The sequence below is a fragment of the Taudactylus pleione genome, unplaced genomic scaffold (assembly GCF_031769625.1).
Source record: "Taudactylus pleione unplaced genomic scaffold, aTauple2 ptg000043l, whole genome shotgun sequence".
Lineage (NCBI taxonomy): Eukaryota > Metazoa > Chordata > Amphibia > Anura > Myobatrachidae > Taudactylus > Taudactylus pleione.
The window spans coordinates 9,804,004-9,825,309 of NW_028284445.1; the positions used below are offsets into that span (position 1 = coordinate 9,804,004).

The 21,306-nt window shown below is 45.9% G+C and overlaps 1 protein-coding gene across 1 annotated transcript in view; it reads right to left on the minus strand.

Annotated features, from left to right (window-relative positions):
• RXFP2 (relaxin family peptide receptor 2) overlaps nucleotides 1-21,306 on the minus strand; it is a 389,469-nt gene that overhangs the window by 97,088 nt on the left and 271,075 nt on the right. The window contains exon 5 of the mRNA XM_088460250.1: nucleotides 4,077-4,148. Within this exon, the coding sequence (XP_088316376.1) occupies nucleotides 4,077-4,148 (72 nt within the window). The remainder of the gene's footprint in view (nucleotides 1-4,076; nucleotides 4,149-21,306) is intronic.

Sequence of the window (21,306 nt, forward strand, 5' to 3'; positions counted from 1 at the left end):
AAGATATTGTATTAAAAGCTTTTATCCTGCCTCATTTAGGGGGCCACAATTTCAGATTTTTGTTTTACTTATTAAATTGATATATCTGCACAAATTATTAGTTTTATATTATTATTATTATTATTGTTATTAATAATAATAATAATAAATATTCATTTTATCTATACAAATGTATTAAGACTGAGCCACATGTGTGCCACTGAAAGTATTGTCTGAGTTTTTTATGCCATCCCTATGGAAGGGGAAAGCTATACAAGCTTTTTATACTGCAGCAGACCTTGATCATGCTGGTCTTACAATTCTGAAACAACAGACATTAGGGCTTTTGCCACAGCCGCGCCTGTGTCTTTATGCTCATGCCGAGCCTGAGTTCATAAATACTGAGATGTTCACTTACAGCGTCTTGCAGGCTTGCAGGCTTGCAGCGGCGCAAATCCATCTCGGTGCGTCTAAAGATGCACCATCGATGGTAGGTGCAGTTTCTCCATCTGCACATGGCCTCCCGTGTGAGTGGATGTTTGTCTTTGGATGCAGAATCTGTCAGTGACACAACTGCATCTGCTTAGCCAGCCCACTTCTAAACCCGCCCACTAAAATCCACAATCCTTGCATCCATATCCGTTCTCCATCTCCGTGCAGTAATAAACGTGACACACGTACAGAAAAAAAACATTGAATATCGGCACTTTACAGAGAATATTTTTGTAATTCATTTGTGAGTCCCTGCCCCAGAGGAGCTTACAATCTATATTCTCTACTAGGGATAACTGTTGACGGCTCTGCTATCAATGGTTTGTTTATGCACATGCACAGATAGTAGTGTTGGTGCTCATCATTGGGGATAAGCCACTGATGTTTACCATCGGCTGCTTCCCCAATGGTTAGCAACTATTGATGGTCTGATGGAGATAGCAAGTGTTCCACCACTGCCATCAAACCATTGATCGTTCAAACCATTGATGGCCGATGGCCAACATTATTCTCTACCACATGTACGGATGTGTTCTCCTAAATCTATCCTTAAGACACACAGAGCGACATTCTTGGTGTAAGTGAGCCGCCAGGTCCCGTGCAACTCTGCTAGTGTCGGGTGTCTTTTTTATTACCAAAAATGTGGCTACTGTAAGTCTCAATGGAGACTGTGTTGATTAATTTGATATGTGACACTTGTATATCTATGTGTGACTGGGATACGTTTAGGAAGCCGGCGGCCGCAATCCCGATCGCCGGCTTCCCGAATCCTCTATTCCACCTAGGGTTAAATGACAGGCGTTAGGTTTAGCTCACCCGGGGGGGAATTAGGGTTAGGCACCCCCCCGGGAGGGTTAGGGTTAGGCTAGGGGGAGGGAGGGTTAGGGTTAGGCTAGGGGGAGGGAGGGTTAGGGTTAGGCACCCCCCCCGGGGACTTAGGTTTAGGCAGCGGGGAAGGGGGGGTTAGGGTTAGGCACTTAGAGAGGGGAGGTTAGGGTTAGGCACTTGGGGGGGAGGTTAGGGTTAGGCACCCCTAAGGTTAGGGTTAGAGGGGTTGGTTAGGTTAGTTTATACTTACCTTAGGGACGATCGGGATTTCCAGCGCTGTCGGGCTTCCGCTGCCGGGCTCTGCTGTTTTGTTGGGCTGCCGCAGCCGGGAATCGGACTGCCGGTCATGCGGCAGCCGGGATCCAATACCGAATGCGTGTGAATGAGTCTGTAAAGAGAACTTGGTGTGAAAACAGCTGCGGAAGCTGCATCGTAGCACTTTGCATCCTGATTCAGAGACTCAGTCACACACAGATATACAAGTTTCACATATCAGAGTAATCAGCACAGTGTCCTGGTGCATCCTAGTTGCATTGCATTACGACTTAGACGCATTTCCGGCAATAAAGATGCAAAAAGACTGCGGGCTCTAGCAGAGTTCCGCTGGACCTGGCATGCCGAGATGAGCTTTTTGGCGCGACTGCAGCTAAATGTGCGAGGACACATCTGAACATGTACACACATGTACGCACACATATACAATTATACACACACATACACAGTAAGGTTATTTTTTGTTAGAGTCCAATTAACCTAACAGTATGTTTTTGGATTGTGGGAGAAAACTGATGCACCCGGAGGAAACCCACACAAATTCCACACAGTTAGGGCCTTGGTGGAAATCAAACCCAAGAACTTAGGGCCTGATTCAGACCCACTCGCGAGCGGCTGTCCGCTCGCAAGTGGGTCGATGGTGTGCACTGCGCATGCGCACGACGGAGGGTGCTCCGTCGTGCGCATGCGCGAGACACGACGAGCGAAGGACTTTCTTTCGCTCGTTGTGTCTGTTCAAAGGGGGCGTGCTGTCGATGTTGATTAACAGCACGCCCACTTTGGTGGGCGTGCTGGGGGCGTGCCTCCCAGACGGGGCGTTCCAAAGGGAGCGTCCTCCTGGACGCTCGTATAGCTGTGGGTCACCACCCACAGCCTATACGAGCGTGCAGGTTGATGGTCGCGATGGTCTTGACCATCGCGACCATCGCCACTGCGAACCGCAGGCTCCGGAGGACGCTCCATAATTATGGAGGACGGCCCTCATTCAGAGCGAGCGCTCTGCTCAGAGCGTCCGACTCTGAATGAGGGCCTTAGTGCTGTGAGACAGTAATGCTTACCTCTATGCAACCATGCACTAATGTCAGGGCCGGTTCTCCCATTACGCATGGTACGCAGCAGAGTAGGGCGCCACATAGTGGAGGGCGCCTCAGCTGCGTACCATGCTCTGTGACACAGCTGCACCGCGTGTGTAGCGCTGACCGGACGGAGTTCGGTCAGCACTACACATCACAAACACACAGCCGCCGGCGCCGGCAGCTGTGTGTTTGCTTTAGCAGCTGATGAGAGTCAGACAGACCCTCATCGGCTGCTGCTCCCACTGCCGGAGCCAGACATCTACCGGCTCCCGCAGTGGGTAATGGGAGAAACGTCATGATGTCATGACGTCTCTCCCGTAATGCAAGTGGCCCGGGAGGACGGACGGAGGAGCTGATAGCAGCGGCGGGACCAGGAGCAGGATCGGGGTTTCAGGTAAGTGTTTTTTTTTTTATTATTACATGTGTCTCTACTGTGGGGGGGGGGGGGAGAGCTACTACTGGGAACACTACAAGGGGGGGGCTACTACTGGGGGCACTATATAAAGGGCAATACTGGGGGTACTGCATAGGGGGAGGAACTACAACTGGGGCCACTGTTTAAAGGGCACTGCATAAAGGGTACCACTATTGGGGGGCACTGCATGGGGGGACTACTACTGGGGGCACTATATAAGGGGCTTACTACTGGGGACAAAAGGGACACTGCACAGGGGGGATCACTACTGGGGGCACTATATAGGGGGTACCACTACTGGGGGCACTGCATAGGGGGACTACTACTGGGGGCACTATATAAGGGGTTTACTACTGGGGGCACTGCACAGGGGGGACCACTACTGGGGGCACTGTAAAAGGGGCACTGCATAGGGGGGCGCCAAAAAATATACTCACTTACCAAAAAATTGGCCTAGGGCCAGCCCTGACTAATGTATTGGGTTTAATTCCCTCCAGGACCTGTGTGGAGTTTGTATGTTCTCCCTTTCTTTACATGGGTTTCCTCATCCACAATCCAAAAACATACTGGTAGGTTAATTGGACTTGACAACATATCACCATCCATTCACTCATCATGCTTTAATTGCAGCAGATCACTTTAGCTAGTATACTGTCGTTGTAAACCTAGTACTTGTGTACAGTATGCTGGATTCTATCCAAAGCTTATGTAACATTCTGCGGTGTAGTCTTAGCTCTTGTTCTTTAGTGCAGTTCATTGGATAATCTAGGAAAAATTATTGGGGTTAATTGTCTTTAGCTTTAGAAGAGTGCTGGATTATAATTCTTAAAGACCAGCCTTGTAGAAAGTAGAATATATTTTAACTTTAATAAAATAGAAATAAATAACTCGCTTCAAGGGAAACACTGATCAAATTGCCAGAAATGTAATATGTCTTCTCCAATTCACTTTGTGAATCATTGCCAATCCTGAGTCAATGTATGAGAATTGTTACACATTTCATTTATACTCACAGCTTTGTCAAGACGCTATAACTCATGAAAACATTATCTGGAAGTGTACGTATCTTGTTTCCTTTGAGGGATCTGAAATCAGAAATGCCACAGACAGTTCTCATTTATTACTATTCATGCACATAATTTCATAGCACAATGGGAATTGGAAAAGGATGTACAATGAATCCATTTATGCTTTTTTATTGGTGAAATTACACTCAGGGCCTGATTCAGAGCCGGACGCTCTGTCAGAGCACTCGCTCTGAATAAGGGCCAGCCCTCTGGTTTTTCAGAACGGCCTCCTGGCCGCTCGCATAGCTGCATCAGGCCCTCAGTTCTCTACGATGAATTAAAACTAGCAACTTCAAGTCAGTACATGGATTAATTGATTAGATATAAGTGGATATGCGCTTTTATAAATATTTGTTTACTTATTCACAGATCAAATCACTGATAAAAAGCAAAAACAGTAAAGCATGGGATTATTATCATTTTAATAGCTATATAAAGATTTTTTTTTCCAGATACTAAACCATTTCTTGTTACTTGAAAATGCACTTTCATTCAACTAAATGTTGATTGAACAATCCTAAAGTAAGAATGGTCATCGGAAACTGATGGTTGGCAACCATCAATGTTTTTGATTAGATGGAAATGTTTTTCTTTTCCATGTGATGCCACAATTGCCCTAGTTTTGCACCATTGCATCCGAAGGCTGATGGCATTCATTCTTGTGTGCACAACAGTAAGACGTGTCTACAGCAGAGCTCATCTGCGCATGTAGGAACGTCTGGGTTCATTATGAATGCAAAGTAACTAACCAACAATGGTTAAACCACCTTTGCAATGGCAAGGGCCATAACTAGGGTAATGCAACATGTGCCATGGCACAGGGCACCGCAGAGCAGGGGGCACTGTTTGGGCCTGTCAATTTTCCTGTTCATTATCATTCTTACTTCTAGCTTCCTCTTCTTTTATACCCATCATCTCCTGGCCTCCAATATCTCTTCCCTTGTCCTTCCCCATGAAGCCATGGCCCTTTTTCAGGTGCACTATCTTACGTCCCTATTAAAAAAATGGAGGGGGGGGGCACCAAGGCTCTCTCTGGCATAGGGCACCAAAAGTCTAGTTACGGCTCTGGCTACACGCTATCGGGAGGCATGTTGCAATGGAACCAACACCACCACTATTTGATGGCCATCTTGTGATGACCATTCCTATCTGAGATAAGCCAAATATTGGTTCACCATCCCCAGGTGTGACAAGAGGGTGGACACAAAGTACTCTGGGGAACGTGCCAGTGGATCAAGTACGACATATTTGCGTTGGCACCTGATATTTTTCTTTGCGCCCCTGACCATTCCCTTCAATATATCACCTTGTCCCTAATATTTCCTACAGAGTTACTATACAGTATCTTGGATTTATCCAACAGTGTTGAGTAATTAATTAATTAAATCTCTTAAAGGCCTTCTGCAATCTGGATTGTGTGCACTGAAACTGCTGTTACTAAAGATTATAATGATCGCCTGGCTAATTCCTTACTCTGAATTATTATGGATCTATTGTATTTCATAGCTTGCTACTGAAGATGATAATTTCTCAACCTGTAGCACATTGAATGGTAAATATTTGCCGTAAAGTGTGTTACTTTTTACTTAAGGTGCATACACACGGAACAATCTGTACCTCCAACGACTTGAAAGATATCTTTCATAGATATCGTTCATAGATCGTTCAAAGATCTTTCAAAGATATCTTTCAGTGAGTCATCCTGCCATATCTCTGAGCAGGCAAAGTTGACGATATCGTCCAGATTGGCCTGCATGTACGGACGATCATAGATATCGTTATCGTTCATGCGGGAACGCGCATAGCTGGTTGTTCACTGCATAAAAAATTAACGATATATCGTTGAACGATATCGTCATCGTTCATATCGTAACGATATATCGGTCAGTGTGTACGCACCTTAAGAACTCCCTGTGTATAAATGTATTTACGTATTCCCTTATACATACATATATTGTGTAATACTCCTTTTTTCTATGTTTTATTATTTACAAATAAATGGATTTGTATTTAGAGTTATATTAACCAGACTAACATACACATGGAATCTGTCAGCGGCACCCTGTGGGGATAGATGTACAGGGAATCGGTATGAAATATCCCGCGGCCGCACGGCTGGCGGTTTGAAGCAGCGCCTGGCCGACAAAAGCAGAGTTCCCGGCAGCGGAAGCCCGACAGTGCTGGAAATCCCGATTGTCGCTAATGTAAGTATAAACTAGCCTAACACCCCCTAACCCTAACCCTCCTTAGGGGTGCCTAACCCTAACCTCCCCAAGTGCCTAACCCTAACCCCCCCTTCCCCACTGCCTAACCCTAAGTCCCCCCCCCGGGGGTGCCTAACCCTAACCCTCCCTCCCCCTAGCCTAACCCTAACCCTCCCAGGGGGGTGCCGATCCCTAAGACCGTCGGGGAAATGACAGGCGTCTAGATATAGACGCCCGGCATTTCACCCTCGCCGGGATATGACAGTCGGGAAGCCGGCTGTCGGTATTAACGCATCCGGTTTCCCGATTGTATACCGATGTACAGTAACACAAGTTCAGCACTTAGGGGTCTATTTACTAAGCAGTATCAGGAGACAGAGTGAAAAGTGATAAGGTGCCAGCCAATCAGCTCCTAACTGTCATCTCACAGGCTGTGCTTGAAAAATGACAGCTGGAAGCTGACTGACTGACTGGCACCTTATCACTTTTCACTCCTAACACTACTCAGTAAATAGACGCCTTAGGCTGTAGACCTCCTTGATCCCTTTGACTAAAAGGACGTTGCTCTATTCCGTACATATGCCACCTTTCCAATCTATACAGTATCTTTTAAACAGGTTTCTCCTCCTCTTCAATTCATTTATTAGATACTGGGATCAGTGCCCAAACCTAGTCTGTTCTCTTTTTATTCTTTTGCCCTTCAAAACCCAATCAGCAGGCTTGATTTTCAAAACAAATTCTTATTCTTTCTGATAATAAGCTCTGCTGGTGATCTCTCAGCTGCTCTTGGGTTTAACACCACCTGCTGTCTCCTTCATGATTTCCTCAGTATAAGGTCATATACAAACTGCACAAAATAAAAAAACTCCAAGCAGTCCCCTTTTTTTTAATGCCCTATTTTTGCAACAACTGCTAGTTTTAAAGGGCGGTACATGATTGTCAGTTTGTGAAATTAAGATGGTTTTATTTTTCTGAGTGCGACCTGTATATTATCCTATCAATGCAGTCAAGGTAGTGGAGGTAGACCCCTGTACCCATTACTGCCATTATATGAAGTGTGTTTACACTCCATTGTTCTAGGTGTACGGGCAATTAGATATAATATCTGTGGCACTTAGCAATGTTTGAAATGCAAAGTGACTGTCACAATCTATCTAATACATGTAAACAATTAAATTTCAATTCTAGATAATCACTATGTGCCTCCCTTATCTTTAATGCTGTTACTTATAACTGGGTACACAGCGAGCACAGGGAAAGCATCAGCAGTGTACAATGATGAAAACAGCTTTCACTATATATCCATGATATCTGGCTGTGCACATTATACCCCTTTTCCACCAAAATTCCGGGTCTGACCCGGAGTTGGAACAGGGTTCCTATTCGGAACAGACCCAGAATTTAGCCGGCGCCGACTTGGGATATTCCTGAGTCAGCGCCGCTCACACCGCAATCGAGTCTGCATAGACCCGGCTTTTCCGGCGTGAAAGTGGACGCTTGGAGATGACGTCATCTCCAAGCGCCACGGAAGCCGAACCGATTGGCCGGCTTGCGGCGCACTGCAGGTCATCAAGACCCGGAGTGCGCCTTACACACAGCAGGGTTTCACGGGTTACTCCCGTGTTCAACCCTGCTATTTACCTGGGTTGGATTGCCGGGTCATTTGAGCCGGCGATCCAACCCTCACCCCTTTTACACCAATGAGCTGCCCGGGTTAACCCTGCAATAACCCGGGTTTTAGCTCTGGAGTAAAAGGGGTATTACTGTCTCTTACAATGGAAAATATTCCCTAATCTGGTCTTGAAACTCTATGGGGGAAATTAGCAAAGATACTGGTCACCTGACCATTCTGGAGACACTTTGCGGCTATAGTTATGAATTGAATTTGCCCTATGGATAGAGCTGCAATGATGACGGGTAATTCAGGGATATGTTCAGTATCCCGACACAGGAGATGCCGGCACTTAGAATACCAGCGCTGGAATCCCGACACCTGTCAGAATCCTGGCGCCGGCATCGCGACCACCAGCCTCCCAAACATAAGTAGTGGGGTTGGGGGGAGGGTTAGGGGTTAGGCACTAGGGGGAGGGTTAGGTAGGGGAAGAACTATGGGAGACAATGGCGGCACCTGCCGCCGGGCTCCAGCTCTGAAGGGGCACACCATATTCACCCCACTTAAGGCTGTAATTATTATATACCCGGAGTGTACTGTCACAACCGCCCAATACATGGTGCCCCTTCCCGGCACCTGAGAAGCCACCATACACTAGCGGAGAACTCCATGTCAGACCATCAGCTGCTGCCTCCATCTATCTATAGCCTGTCTGCATGCGAATTGCTATATTACAGTGTCAGCTGCTGTACCAGGGGGGGGCAACAAATTCTAACTTGTCTATGGGCGTCTGGGATGAACTTACGCCACTGGTGGTAGGCACTAGGTTGAGATTAGGTTCAAGCACTGGGGAGGGAAGGTTAGGGTAGGGAGAGGGGGAGGGGTTGGATACCTACCAACAAGTGTCAATATCCTAACCCTGTCAGGATGGCGGTGTCTAGATTTTGATCACCGGCACCCTGAGCACCGGCATCCCGTACCCATCCCGTAATGCATTCTGTTGTATGATGTGGTTGGAGTACGACTGGGGGCAAATGTATTGTGTTACATATTTTGCACAAATGTGGAGTGTGTTTGAAATTTTACTTAAGTGTGACATTTCTATCCTTACTAATATTTAACATATCAAAAATAATAGTGGTGGTAAACTTGGGTTAAAAAAAGTAATGTCATTTCTTTTTACATAAAATTTGTTTATTTATATCCATTTAAAGACAGTTTATCACTGCTTTCTGTTTCTTTTAATTATATAGAATTCTTATGAAACCTACTGGTTGTTGTGGGGAATACCACCTTTAATGGGTAGCTAAGGGGAACACCAGGGCTGCCATCAGAATTATGGGGCCCGGGACTGACAAAATATGCAGGGCTCTCCCACCCCCACAACCCCAGGGTATCTTAGTTACCTCGCTCCTTCTATTCTGGCTGCTCGTCAGTCCGTCTCACACGCCGCGGCTCCCCTCTTGTTCAGCAGCGCGGCATGACGTCATAGCCAAATTGCTAACATGAAAAACTTGCCGTCCGCAACGTAGGTAGGAGGCAGAGTGGGAGGGCAGCTCTGGGTGTCTGGGTGAGAACTGACTCATCTGGTGGGGTTGTAGTGGGCAGCGTGCTTGTAGGAGCGTGCCCTCGACTATGCCTGTCACTCACTTTCAAGGGGATAGTAGTAGCGGGCAGATAGCACCAGATGCGGGCAGTCCCCTCGAATGTGCAGCCGCGGCGTTGGTAGGAGGCAGAGCAGAATGGCGTCTCTGGGCTGGGCCTGTCAGTCACTCACTGCTATTGTGCAGTGGGGGTGGGGTAGTAGCGTGGGGTACAAAGGCAAGCGCAGGTTTTGTCGGGAGGGGTTTCCATATTCGCCCTTCAGAGGTAGATTTTATATATATATATATATATATATATATATATATAATTTATATATATATATATATATATATATATATATACAGTCAGGTCCATAAACATTGGGACATTGACAGAATTTTCATATTTTGGCCTCTATTCACCACCACAATGGCTTTGAAGACTTTCAGATTTAATTTGAGTGTAATTACATCCAAATCAGGTGAACGGTGTAGGAATTACAACGGTTTCTATATGTGCCTCCCACTTTTTAAGGGGTCAAAAGTAATGGGACTATCAACTCAAAAGCTATTTCATGGACAGGTGTGGGTTATTCCCTCGTTATTTCATTATCAATTAAGCAGGTAAAAGGTCTGGAGTTGATTCTAGGTGTGACATTTGCATTTGGAATCAGTTGCTGTCAACTCTCAATATGAGATCCAAAGAGCAGAAACTATCAGTGAAGCAAGCCATCATTAGGCTGAAAAATCAAAACAAACCCATCAGAAAGATAGCAAAAACATTAGGTGTGGCCAAATCAACTGTTTGGAACATTCTTAAAAAGAAAGAACGCACCGGAGAGCTCAGCAACACCAAAAGACCAGGAAGACCACAGGAAACAACTGTGGTGGATGACAGAAGAATTATTTCCCTGGTGAAGAAAAACCCCTTCACAACAGTCGGCCAAATCAAGAACACTCTCCAGGAGGTAGGTGTATATGTGTCAAAGTCAACAATCAAGAGAAGACGAATATAGATGGTTCACCACAAGATGTAAACCATTGGTGAGCCACAAAAACAGGAGGATCAGATTAGAGTTTGCCAAACAACATCTAAAAAAGCCATTACAGTTCTGGAATAACATTCTATGTACAGTTGAGACAAAGATCAACTTGTACCAGAGTGATGGGAAGAGAAGTGTATGGAGAAGGAAAGGACCTGCTTATGATCCAAAACATACCACCTCATCAGTGAAGCATGGTGGTGGTAGTGTCATGGCGTGGGCATGTAAGGCTGCCAATGGAACTGGTTCCCTTGTATTTATTGATGATGTGACTGCTGACAAAAGCAGCAGAATGAATTCTGAAGTGTTCTGGGCAATATTATATGCTCATATTCAGTCAAATGCTTCAGAACTCATTGGACGGCGCTTCACAATGCAGATGGACAATGACCCGAAGCATACTGCAAAAGCAACCAAAGAGTTTTTTAAGGCTAAAAAGTGGAATGTTATGCAATGGCCAAGTCAATCCCCTGACCTGAATCCGATTGAGCATGCATTTCACTTGATGAAGACAAAACTGAAGGGAAAATGCCCCAAGAACAAGCAGGAACTGAAGACATTTGCAGTAGAGGTCTGGCAGAGCATCACCAGGGATGAAACCCAGCGTCTGGTGATGTCTATGCGTTCCAGACTTCAGGCTGTAATTGCCTGCAAAGGATTTGCAACAAAGTATTAAAAAGTGAAAGTTAGATTTAGGATTGTTTAGTTTGTCCCATTACTTTTGGCCCCTTAAAAAGTGGGAGGCACATATAGAAACCGTTGTAATTCCTACACCGTTCACCTGATTTGGATGTAATTACCCTCAAATTAAATCTGAAAGTCTGCAGTTAAAGCACATCTTGTTTGTTTCATTTCAAAGCCATTGTGGTGGTGAATAGAGGCCAAAATATGAAAATTCTGTCAATGTCCCAATATTTATGGACCTGACTGTATATATATATATATATATACAGTATATATATATATATATATTAGGGATGAGCGGGTTCGGAACCCCCCCCGATCCGAGTCGTATCCGAGTCAGGCTCGACTTTTCCCGCCTGACTCGGAACTGAAATCGAGGCAAAACGGCATCACCCCGCCTTCCGGATCTCGCGGGTTTTAGATTATATAAAAGGTCCCCGCGTCGGAGCCATTTCTCACTCCGGCTGTGTACAGTGAAGAGGGAGGGTGGGAGCTAGGGCTGGCTGGGCTGTGTTGTGCTGCTGTTGTCCATAGGGGCTGTGACCACTCAGTCCATAGGGGCTGACTGGGCTGTGTTGTGCTGCTGTTGTCCATAGGGGCTGGCTGGGCTGTGTTGTGCTGCTGTCATAGGGGCTGGCTGGGCTGTGTTGTGCAGTCAGTTGTCCATAGGGGCTGTATCCACTCCAAAGTCTATAGGGGCTGGCTGGACTGTATTGTGCAGTGTCCCATAAAGGCTGTAGTCCTAGAGGGGTGCTGTAGTGTTGTCCAGTGTGCACTCCAAAGTCCAAAGTGCACTCCAAAAAAAAAATTTTTTTTTTCTGTGTTTGTGAATTGTGTGCAGTAGCCGCACGTGCATCAACAAAGTACCGCCAGGCGTGCGCCTGTGTCATAAGTAAAGGGACGGCTGGCTTGTCCGTTAAAGGGTGCTGTAACCCCCAAAGTGCACTCCAAACAAAATAAAAAAATATTTTCTGTGTTTGTGAATTGTGTGCACTGTGGCCGCACGTGCATCAACAAAGTAGCGCCATGCGTGCGCCTGTGTCATAAGTAAAGGGCCGGCTGGCTCATCTGTTAAAGGGTGGTGTAACCCCAAAAGTTCACTCCAACAAAAATAAAAAAATATTTTCTGTGTTTGTGAATTGTGTGCACTGTGGCTGCACGTGCATCAACAAAGGAGCAGCGCCAAGCTTGCGCCTGTGTCCCATAAGTCTGCTAAAGGGTGGTGTAACCCCCAAAGTGCACTCCACAAAAAATAAACAATTCTTTTTTTTCTGTGTTTGTGTGCGAAATGTATGCGCAGTAGCCGCACGTGCATCAACACAGCAGCAGCGCCAAGCGTGCTCCTGTGTCATAAGTCAAGGGCCGGTTTGGACATCTGGTCCAGACTGAAGGACGTGCCAACAATTTCTGACAAGTCTACTGTCACTGCATATGATACTGTCACCACTGACAGAATGGTGGAGGATTACATCGGTGACAGCATCCAAGTAGGCATGTCAGACAGTCCGTACCTGTACTGGCAGGAAAAAGAGGCAATTTGGAGGCCCCTGTACAAACTGGCTCTATTTTACCTGAGTTGCCCCCCCTCCAGTGTGTACTCCGAAAGACTGTTTAGTGCAGCCGGGAACCTTGTCAGCGAAAGGCGTAGGAGGTTGCTTCCACAAAATGTGGAGAAGATGATGTTCATAAAAATGAATTATCAACTCTTCCAGGGAGACCAGCCTCCAGAACGTACAGAGGGACCTGTGGTGGTGGATTCCAGCGGGGACGAATTAATACTCTGTGAGGATGAGGATGTACACAACACTGAAGATGGTGAGGAATCGGTGGATGAGGACGACATCTTGCCTCTGTAGAGCCAGTTTGGGCAGGGACAGATTAATTGCCAGCTTGTTTTGTGGGGGCCCAAACGAACCAATCATTTCAGCCACAGTCGTGTGGCAGACCCTGACGCTGAAATGATTGGTTTGTTAAAGTGTGCATGTCCTGATTATACAACATAAGGGTGGGTGGGAGGGCCCAAGGACAATTCCATCTTGCACCTCTTTTGTTTCTTTGCATTATGTACTGTTTGGGGCCTAGTTTTTCAAACTGCCATCCTGTCTGCCACTGCAGTGTCACTCCTAGATGGGCCATGTGTTTGTGCCGCCCACTCGTGTCGCTTAGCATAGTCATCCAGCTACCTCGGTGCAACCTTTTGGACATAAAAACACTATTGTTAGGTGCGAGGTGTACAGAATAGACTGGAAATGAGTGGAAATTAAGGTTATTGAGGTTAATAAAAGCATAGGAGCAGAAAAACCCACAAATTCTGTGATTTTAGCTGTTTTTATCCTTTTTTTCAAAAAAATACAGATCCAAAACACAAAACCCAGAACCCAAAACACGCAAGGGTGGTTTTGGCAAAACCAATCCAGATCCAAAACACGAAGAAAGATCCAGCTCCAAAACCAAAACACGAAAAGTGGCCGGTGCACATCCCATATATATATATATATATATCTATATATATATCTATATATATATATATATATATATATATCTATATATATATATATATATCTATCTATATATATAAATTTACATAGAGATATAGAAAAAGTGGCGCACAAATTTTAGATTCCTTCTGTAGATAGTCTTATGACAAAATTGTCACCAATTAATTCTTTGTGATACTCGATTCTTTGTGAAATGCGAAAAAAACACTCCTGATGATAACAGGTGGCTGCAATCTTCTAATAATCCATATGGCAACGGGAAAGCAAGGGTGCTGAAAAATAAGAAAACGTGCGCCTAATAGTGTGGTATTTAAAGAACGGCAAGTAGTGCTCAAAATAGGTAATGTACGTACCAAACAATAACTTTCAATAAAGCTTATCTGATGTCCAGGTCAACCTCCTATGGTCAGGAAACAAACACTGCCAATAGATTCCGGATGTCAGTCCAAGGACAGGTACCCTCTTAAATGGACCTTAAATGAAAAGGCTCCAACCAAGCCCATACACATATTATGGTGTAGTAATTTCTTCAGCCATTTAGAGTGGATAACAAATAAATATTTCTGCATACCAGATGCAGCAAATTGTAGTGCATATAAAGAAAAGCTTCTTCCTGTTCTGTAAGTTACCAGAGATCACCCTCTACTTCATACATCGGGGGTATCCAGCCTCAAACCATAAAAAGGAGATGGACCTCCGTAAATAATTTTTTATTTTCCAAACACATGTAAAAACGAACAGACAGATTATTAACAGGAATAAAATAAATAAAAGATGCTTACCTTTGGTAAGTCTTAAGCAGAAAAAGAGTCCACTTTGTTGGAGGTGCAGGAGAACCAGTCCCAACGCGTTTTGTCCTAATTAGACTTCCTCAGGGAACACACACACATACACATACTCCCTCATTAGAAATAACACCCCAAAACCGAGTCTCTCCCTAAATCTGCCTACCCACTAACTCAAACATCATATTCTAAATCTTCAGTTTGCCATCCATCATTGAAATACATTTCTCAAATCTGTAATGCCCCCACTCACTGATTAAAAACCCTGTACTTACAGTACACCCCACCTCTTGTTAAATATCAGAATATCTATACTAATCCTCACCTGGTTTGTCCTGCCATCTCATAGTCCTCCTGATCCTGAATCCCACAGCTTCCTGCACTCTGATTGGTGGATAGTTCCAGCCATCCACCAATCAGTGCATAAATACATCCCACCACTGTGATTGGTGGATGGCTGGAGCCATTAACCAATCAGCATCGCACAGCAGGCACCTCATTAACTACAGCCAGTTACAGAGCTGCCGGCCGCCGGATGCTGCATGCAGTGACAGTCACACAGTGTAGCGGTGAGTGTGACAGTGACTTGGACAGGCAGAAGTATGCTTCCTGAGTCCGGACCGCTCTCATTGTATTTACACACGCAATTGGAGCGGCCGTGGAGAATCCTCTGCCTGCATGCCCCCAGCCTAGTCTTTCCCTGGCTGCATGTGTGGTCCGCTGTATGCGGAACCAGGGTAGGAGCGGATGGGCCCCCTAAGTGTCCGTGCCACGGGACTCCAATCCCCGCAGTCCCCCCCTGATGGCGGCCCTGGGGAACACTATTTCTGGTTGCGGTAGGGAACACCATCTTTGGTTGCTAGGGGAACACCACCTTTGTTTGCTGTTGGAAACACCACCTTTGATTGATTGCTGTTAGACACTCCATCTTTGAGTGATTGCTGTAGGGAATACCACCTTTGATTGGTTGCTGAGGAGAACACCACCTTTGATTGGTTGTGGTGGAGAACACCACCTTTGATTGGTTGCTGTGGAGAACACCACCTTTGATTGGTTGCTGTGGAGATGTCACGCTTGAGGGTTGACACAAGCGTGGGAGGCTGAAGTAGAGGACGATTGGCCCGAAGGTGGGGACAGGAATGCAATGTCTTTATTAGGAATAAGAACTGGAGATAATGATACCGTATAGATTAGCAGAATCAGGTTGGGACCAATGATGCTGGATTGTTGAGTAGGGCCGGATTGACCGGTAACGATAAACTGAAGAGCTGGATCGATTTGAGACCGATGTTGATGAATTGAAGAACTTGATGGATTTGAATCCGATGTTGAAGAATTGATGAACTTGATCGGTTTGAGACCGATGTTGAAGAATTGAAGAACTTAATTGATATGAGTCTGATATTAATGAATTGATGAACTCGATCGGTTGGGACCAATGCTGATGAATTGAGAAACTTAATTGATATGAGTCCGATGTTGGAAGCATCCGGTGAGACCGATGATTGGAAATACATCGGCTGGAACCGATGGTGGCTGTAAGAACAAGTCTCAGTGGTAAAACCAGACTGGTGTGCAAGATGGTATAGGAGAATTGTTTACCAGATATAGGAACTGGATATAATGGACGGACCTTTCAGGTACAAAGTACCTGGGAGCTCATTACTGAGCTGTAACTTCAGCAAGAAGCGCCGTTGTACTGGCAACAGAGGCCCTGATTCAGAGCCGGACGCTCTGACAGAACGCTTGCTCTGAATCAGGGCCGGGCTTTTTTTTTTAGAATGGCCTCCTGGCCGCTTGCATAGCTGTGGGTGACCACCCACAGCTATAGCGAGCGGCCAGGAAGATGGTCGCGATGGTCAAGACCATCGCGACCATTGGGCATGCAATGAGTCCCTTATGGCAGGGTCTCGTTGCCGCAAGCCCCAGAGAGATTTCAGCTCTAACAGAGCCGAAATCTCTCCCACTGACAACACGAGTGATGTCAGTGGGGCCGGCCCCAAACGGAGGCGTTCACTTGGGAACGCCTCAGTTTGGGCAGCCACTGCCCTGGCCCGCCCGCCAAAGGGGGCGTGCTGTCACTCAACATCGACAGCACGCACCTTTTGATACGAGACCCGGAGCGACGGATTGCCAGTCGCTATCTGGGTCTCGCGCATGCGCACGATTGAGCCGGCTCCGTCGTGCGCATGCGCTCTGGGCCACCATCGACCTGAATCAGGCCCAGAGGCCAGTCAGGAAATTAAATTTATAGGGGAAGATCCCCAGGGATTGTATGCTGCGATCAGATTGTCTGAGTGATTGTTAGCCATTGTGCTTGCGAATAAGCCACACTGTGCGTGCACTGCAATCACGCACAGAAGTATCCATAGCAGAGCAGTTGACAGGCTGTGAGCGATTGGGGTGGTGGCAGGGGAAATGGTCGGAGAAGTGGTGAAGAATAACATTTAGTTTAATTTTTTTGAAAATATAACTAGTTCCATTAAATTTGGGGTACATGAAAATGGGTGCAAGCATATTTTTAAGTTCCTAAAGTGAGGCGCATTCTTAAAAACACCTGCCGCATACTTGGTGACCCCCCTGAGTCTATTTTGCTAGTTTTTTAGTTAATCATCCAACTTTTTTTTTTGCCCCCAAAACAAAACCACTTCTTTTGGGGTGTCCTATCGAACTTTTTTAATTTTTTTTTACATAGATTACTTTAAGGGGACATTGGTGCAGGGTACTTTCTTTTTAAGTCTGCACCCCAAAACCCCAATTCTGCACTTTTTTTCGCCATCTATTCAGTGGTGAAAACTTATCCCCGGTTTTTGACAAAGACTTTTCACAGGTGCGAAAAGTCTTTGAAATTGAATATGGGGATAAGTGAAAATGGCGAAAATGACGTAAATTATCGCCGATAACAGACTTTTCGCCTCTAATTGAAGATGGCCCTTAGGGGTAAATTTACTGAGAATCGAGATAGGTCGAGATGACCATCTCGGATGATCTATTGATTTTTTTCCTGCTTGCAAATTTACTAAAGGTAAAGTCGGGTGAGTTACAGAGAGATTTCTCTCATCTCACTCGTAAAACTCGGGTGAGATAGCAATCTCGAATCAAGTCACCATTGGGCCAAATCGGAAGTACTATTCACCTAAAACATACATCTCTCAAATTTACCAAAAATCAGAATAACAAGCTCAGGTTAGATAGAAGCAAACTCTCTGCCAAAATCACATTTCAAACTCTCAACCCCCTGAGCTGCGAGATGGTCAGAAACATACACAAATGATTGCGATTTGTGTATGTTAATTTCTGTAAATGGTTAAAATAGGGTTAATTTGTCAAAAAAAATTATGTGCGGCCTCCCCCCCAAAAGACTAGCCAGCCTGTCCTGGTTCTTAATTTACAGGGAAAAAAATGTGTAGGGTTCCACTGTGAACTACGAACCAGCTACAGGCAGCAGGGATAGGGCTGGTTTTAAATATACGGAGAAAAAAATTGACGTGAGGTTCCCCATATATTTAAAACCAGCCCTGGACCCTTTCTAACGGGGGACTGATGCCACAGCCAGGGGTGCTCTTAATGCCCCGCATGCTGGTACTTGTGGTTCTCCGAGTGGGGCAGCGTAGTGTCTTTTCCTTTACATTTTGCATCACAGATGTGGCTAAGCACAACTCATTGTGTACTAGAGACACTGGGCTGCTACAGTAACCGCAGAGGAATAAGTTTTCATTTTAAATATGTAAAAAGTCGGAATTGGTGTGAGAAAAAGCCGCAGCTACTGCAAAGTAGCACTTTGTATACATATTCAGACTCATTCGCACACAGATGTACAAATGTCGTACATCACATTAATCAGTGCAGTCTGGAAAAGGAGTTTTGTCGCTTCCAGTTCTTTAATTTATACGAAAAAGATGCTCGGTGTGGCCGAGTTGTCTGGTATCTTGCGCGTTGAGAGGGGCTGTTTGGCACGACTGAAGCCACAGTCTATGGGGACACATCTGTATGTATAAAATGTTTGGTAACCACATATGTGCACACCAGGAGTGATTCAAGAGGGGTGGCCGCTGCAGCCTCCGTGCACACCCCCAGTAGACTCTGGCACTGTGCATGCGGCAATCTCCTGGGAAATTGCGCAAGCTGCAGGAAAATGCATCTGCAAGTATACATACATACATACAAATGTACAGTACGTGGGCATATTACATACATACATACAAATGTACAGTAGGTGGGCAGACATACAAATGTACAGTAGGTGGGCATACATACATACAAATGTACAGTAGGTGGGCATACATACATACAAATGTACAGTAGGTGGGCATATTACATACATACAAATGTACAGTAGGTGGGCATACATACATACAAATGTACAGTAGGTGGGCAGACATACAAATGTACAGTAGGTGGGCATACATACACACAAATGTACAGTAGGTGGGCATATTACATACATACAAATGTACAGTAGGTGGGCATACATACATACAAATGTACAGTAGGTGGGCATACACAGGGTTGGACTGGCCCACAGGGGTACAGGGGAAATCCCCGGTGGGCCCCACTGCCTGAGGGCCTACCCCCATACTCTAGGTGTCAGGTTCCAGACCTCAAATAATACATTGTTGTTACTCAATTATATGGTCAGTTACCTGGTAGAGTAGTACCACTGATCAACATGGGTGCTTGGCTCCTTTCTATAGAAACTACAACCAGATTTGCCTATTGGTGAGCCAGGCATCTCTGGTGTCTGACCCCACCCCTTAAGCATGGGCCCCTACCACTGCATTCCCCTGGCGGGCCCTTTATGCCCCAGTCTGACACTGGACATACATACATACAAATGTACAGTAGGTGGGAGCCCTGAACCAAAATCCTGCCTAGGACCCTATGGCACCTTAATTCAGCTCTAAGAGGTGAGAAGTTCCTGTGATTTAACTGAGCTGTGATCATTGCAATCAGCCAGATATATTTAAAACTGAAGCATCTATTTAGTTTAATAAAAGATCATAATGTGTCTGTACTGTCTGTGATCTATTGCATTTGTCTTATTTTAAAAGCCTTAGGGGTATATTTACTAAGGTGCGGGTTTTTGGAAGTGGTTTTGTTGCCCATAGCAACCAATCAGATTCTACTTAACATTTATCTAGCACCTTCTATAAGGTTATAGCTAGAATCTGATTGGTTGCTATGGGCATCAAAACCACTTCTAAAAACCCGGACCTTAGTAAATATACTCCTTATAGTACATAATTTAGATAGAAGCTTTAAAGGACTTGCAATAAAGATAAAATGTACAAATGTAAATCTTTACCACTGTGTTGGCACCACTTCCGGAACACTAATAGTCTGTAGTCATTGCGGGGGTGGATGCCGGCAGTATGATAATTGTGTGGACTACTTAGCATCAGATGCTACATCTGCAGGATTCCCAACATGTGCACTTTTACATCTGTTTTCGGGATATTGAGTTGCCCATTGTTTTGAACTAGTTCTGGGGGAGGAGGATTAGACAGAGGTTAACTGAATGTCTCAATGGAATGGGATTGAAATATTGATGGCTGTTTAGCCGATGGTTTAAAATCCGACTACGGCAGCCCGACAGGAGGACAGGAGGACATCCCGACGCCGGCTGGTAAGTATCCTAACCCTCCCTTCTCCCCCCTAACCCTCCTTTAGTGTTGCCTAACCCTAAAACTCCGGGGGTGTCTAACCCTAAGTTCCCCTGGGGATGCCTAAACCTAACCCCCCCTTCCCGCACCTTAAACTAACCCTCCCTGATTCAGATCAAAGTGCCAGCATATGCAAACATCAGAGGCTGCCAGATTTATTACCTTATTCGAATGCCAGAATCCGTCCGTCTATGTGCAGCTTCATGTGTATGTGTCGCTCCGCCAGGGCCGGCTCTTGGGGTGTTCGACTAGTGCAGTTGAGGGGTGCCAACCCATAGAGGGCGCACCCCTTCTCAACATCCCGATTTCAGCGGGACAGCACTGTCCCGCTGTTCCACCTGTGGGCCGAAGTGTCCCGCGGGTGGTCAAATTGGGAAGTTGGACACCCCCACCGCCGCAGCTATGCGGCAGTGCCGGACCCCGGAGTAGCTGAATGGATACTGCGCACATGAGCGTGGCATCCATTCAGTGCCAGGAGAGGGCTGGGGGAAGCCCAGCTAGTGACGGAGTGCTGGGCTCTCCCCCAGCCTGACGTTACACGGGAGGCGTGCCATGTGGGCACGACCCCAAATAACACCACTTAGTGGGCATGGTCTATGGTACTTAGGCCACATCCCCAGTTTTGGTTGTGCTCAGCTTTGCCACGCGCGACTTGAGGCACTTTACACTGAGCCGGCACAGGGCGCAGCTACCTCTGGAGCCGGCCCTGTGCTCCGCTCACTGTTTTCCCAGCCACAGCAGTAACAGTAATCTTTAGCATCGGCACTTGCACCCACTGTGTGCTGAGTGCAAAAGGTTCTTCTGAAACAGGGTTCCCTTCTCCATACACATGGCCTCACACTAGCATGGAAGTCTGGCTACATGCCCACAACACGGAATCCGGACAGTTACTATGTCGACATTAGAATGTTTACATGGTTCAACATGTCGACAGGCATCACGTCGACATTCTCAGAATGCTGACATGTTCACAGTGTCAACATCTGATATGTCACTATGTGAAATGTCATTATTCTCAGAATGTCGGTGGTTAGGGTTAGGTGCCGCCGAGAGGGATAGGGTTAAGCTGCTTGGAGCGGAGTGCGAAGGTGCAAGGAGTGAGGT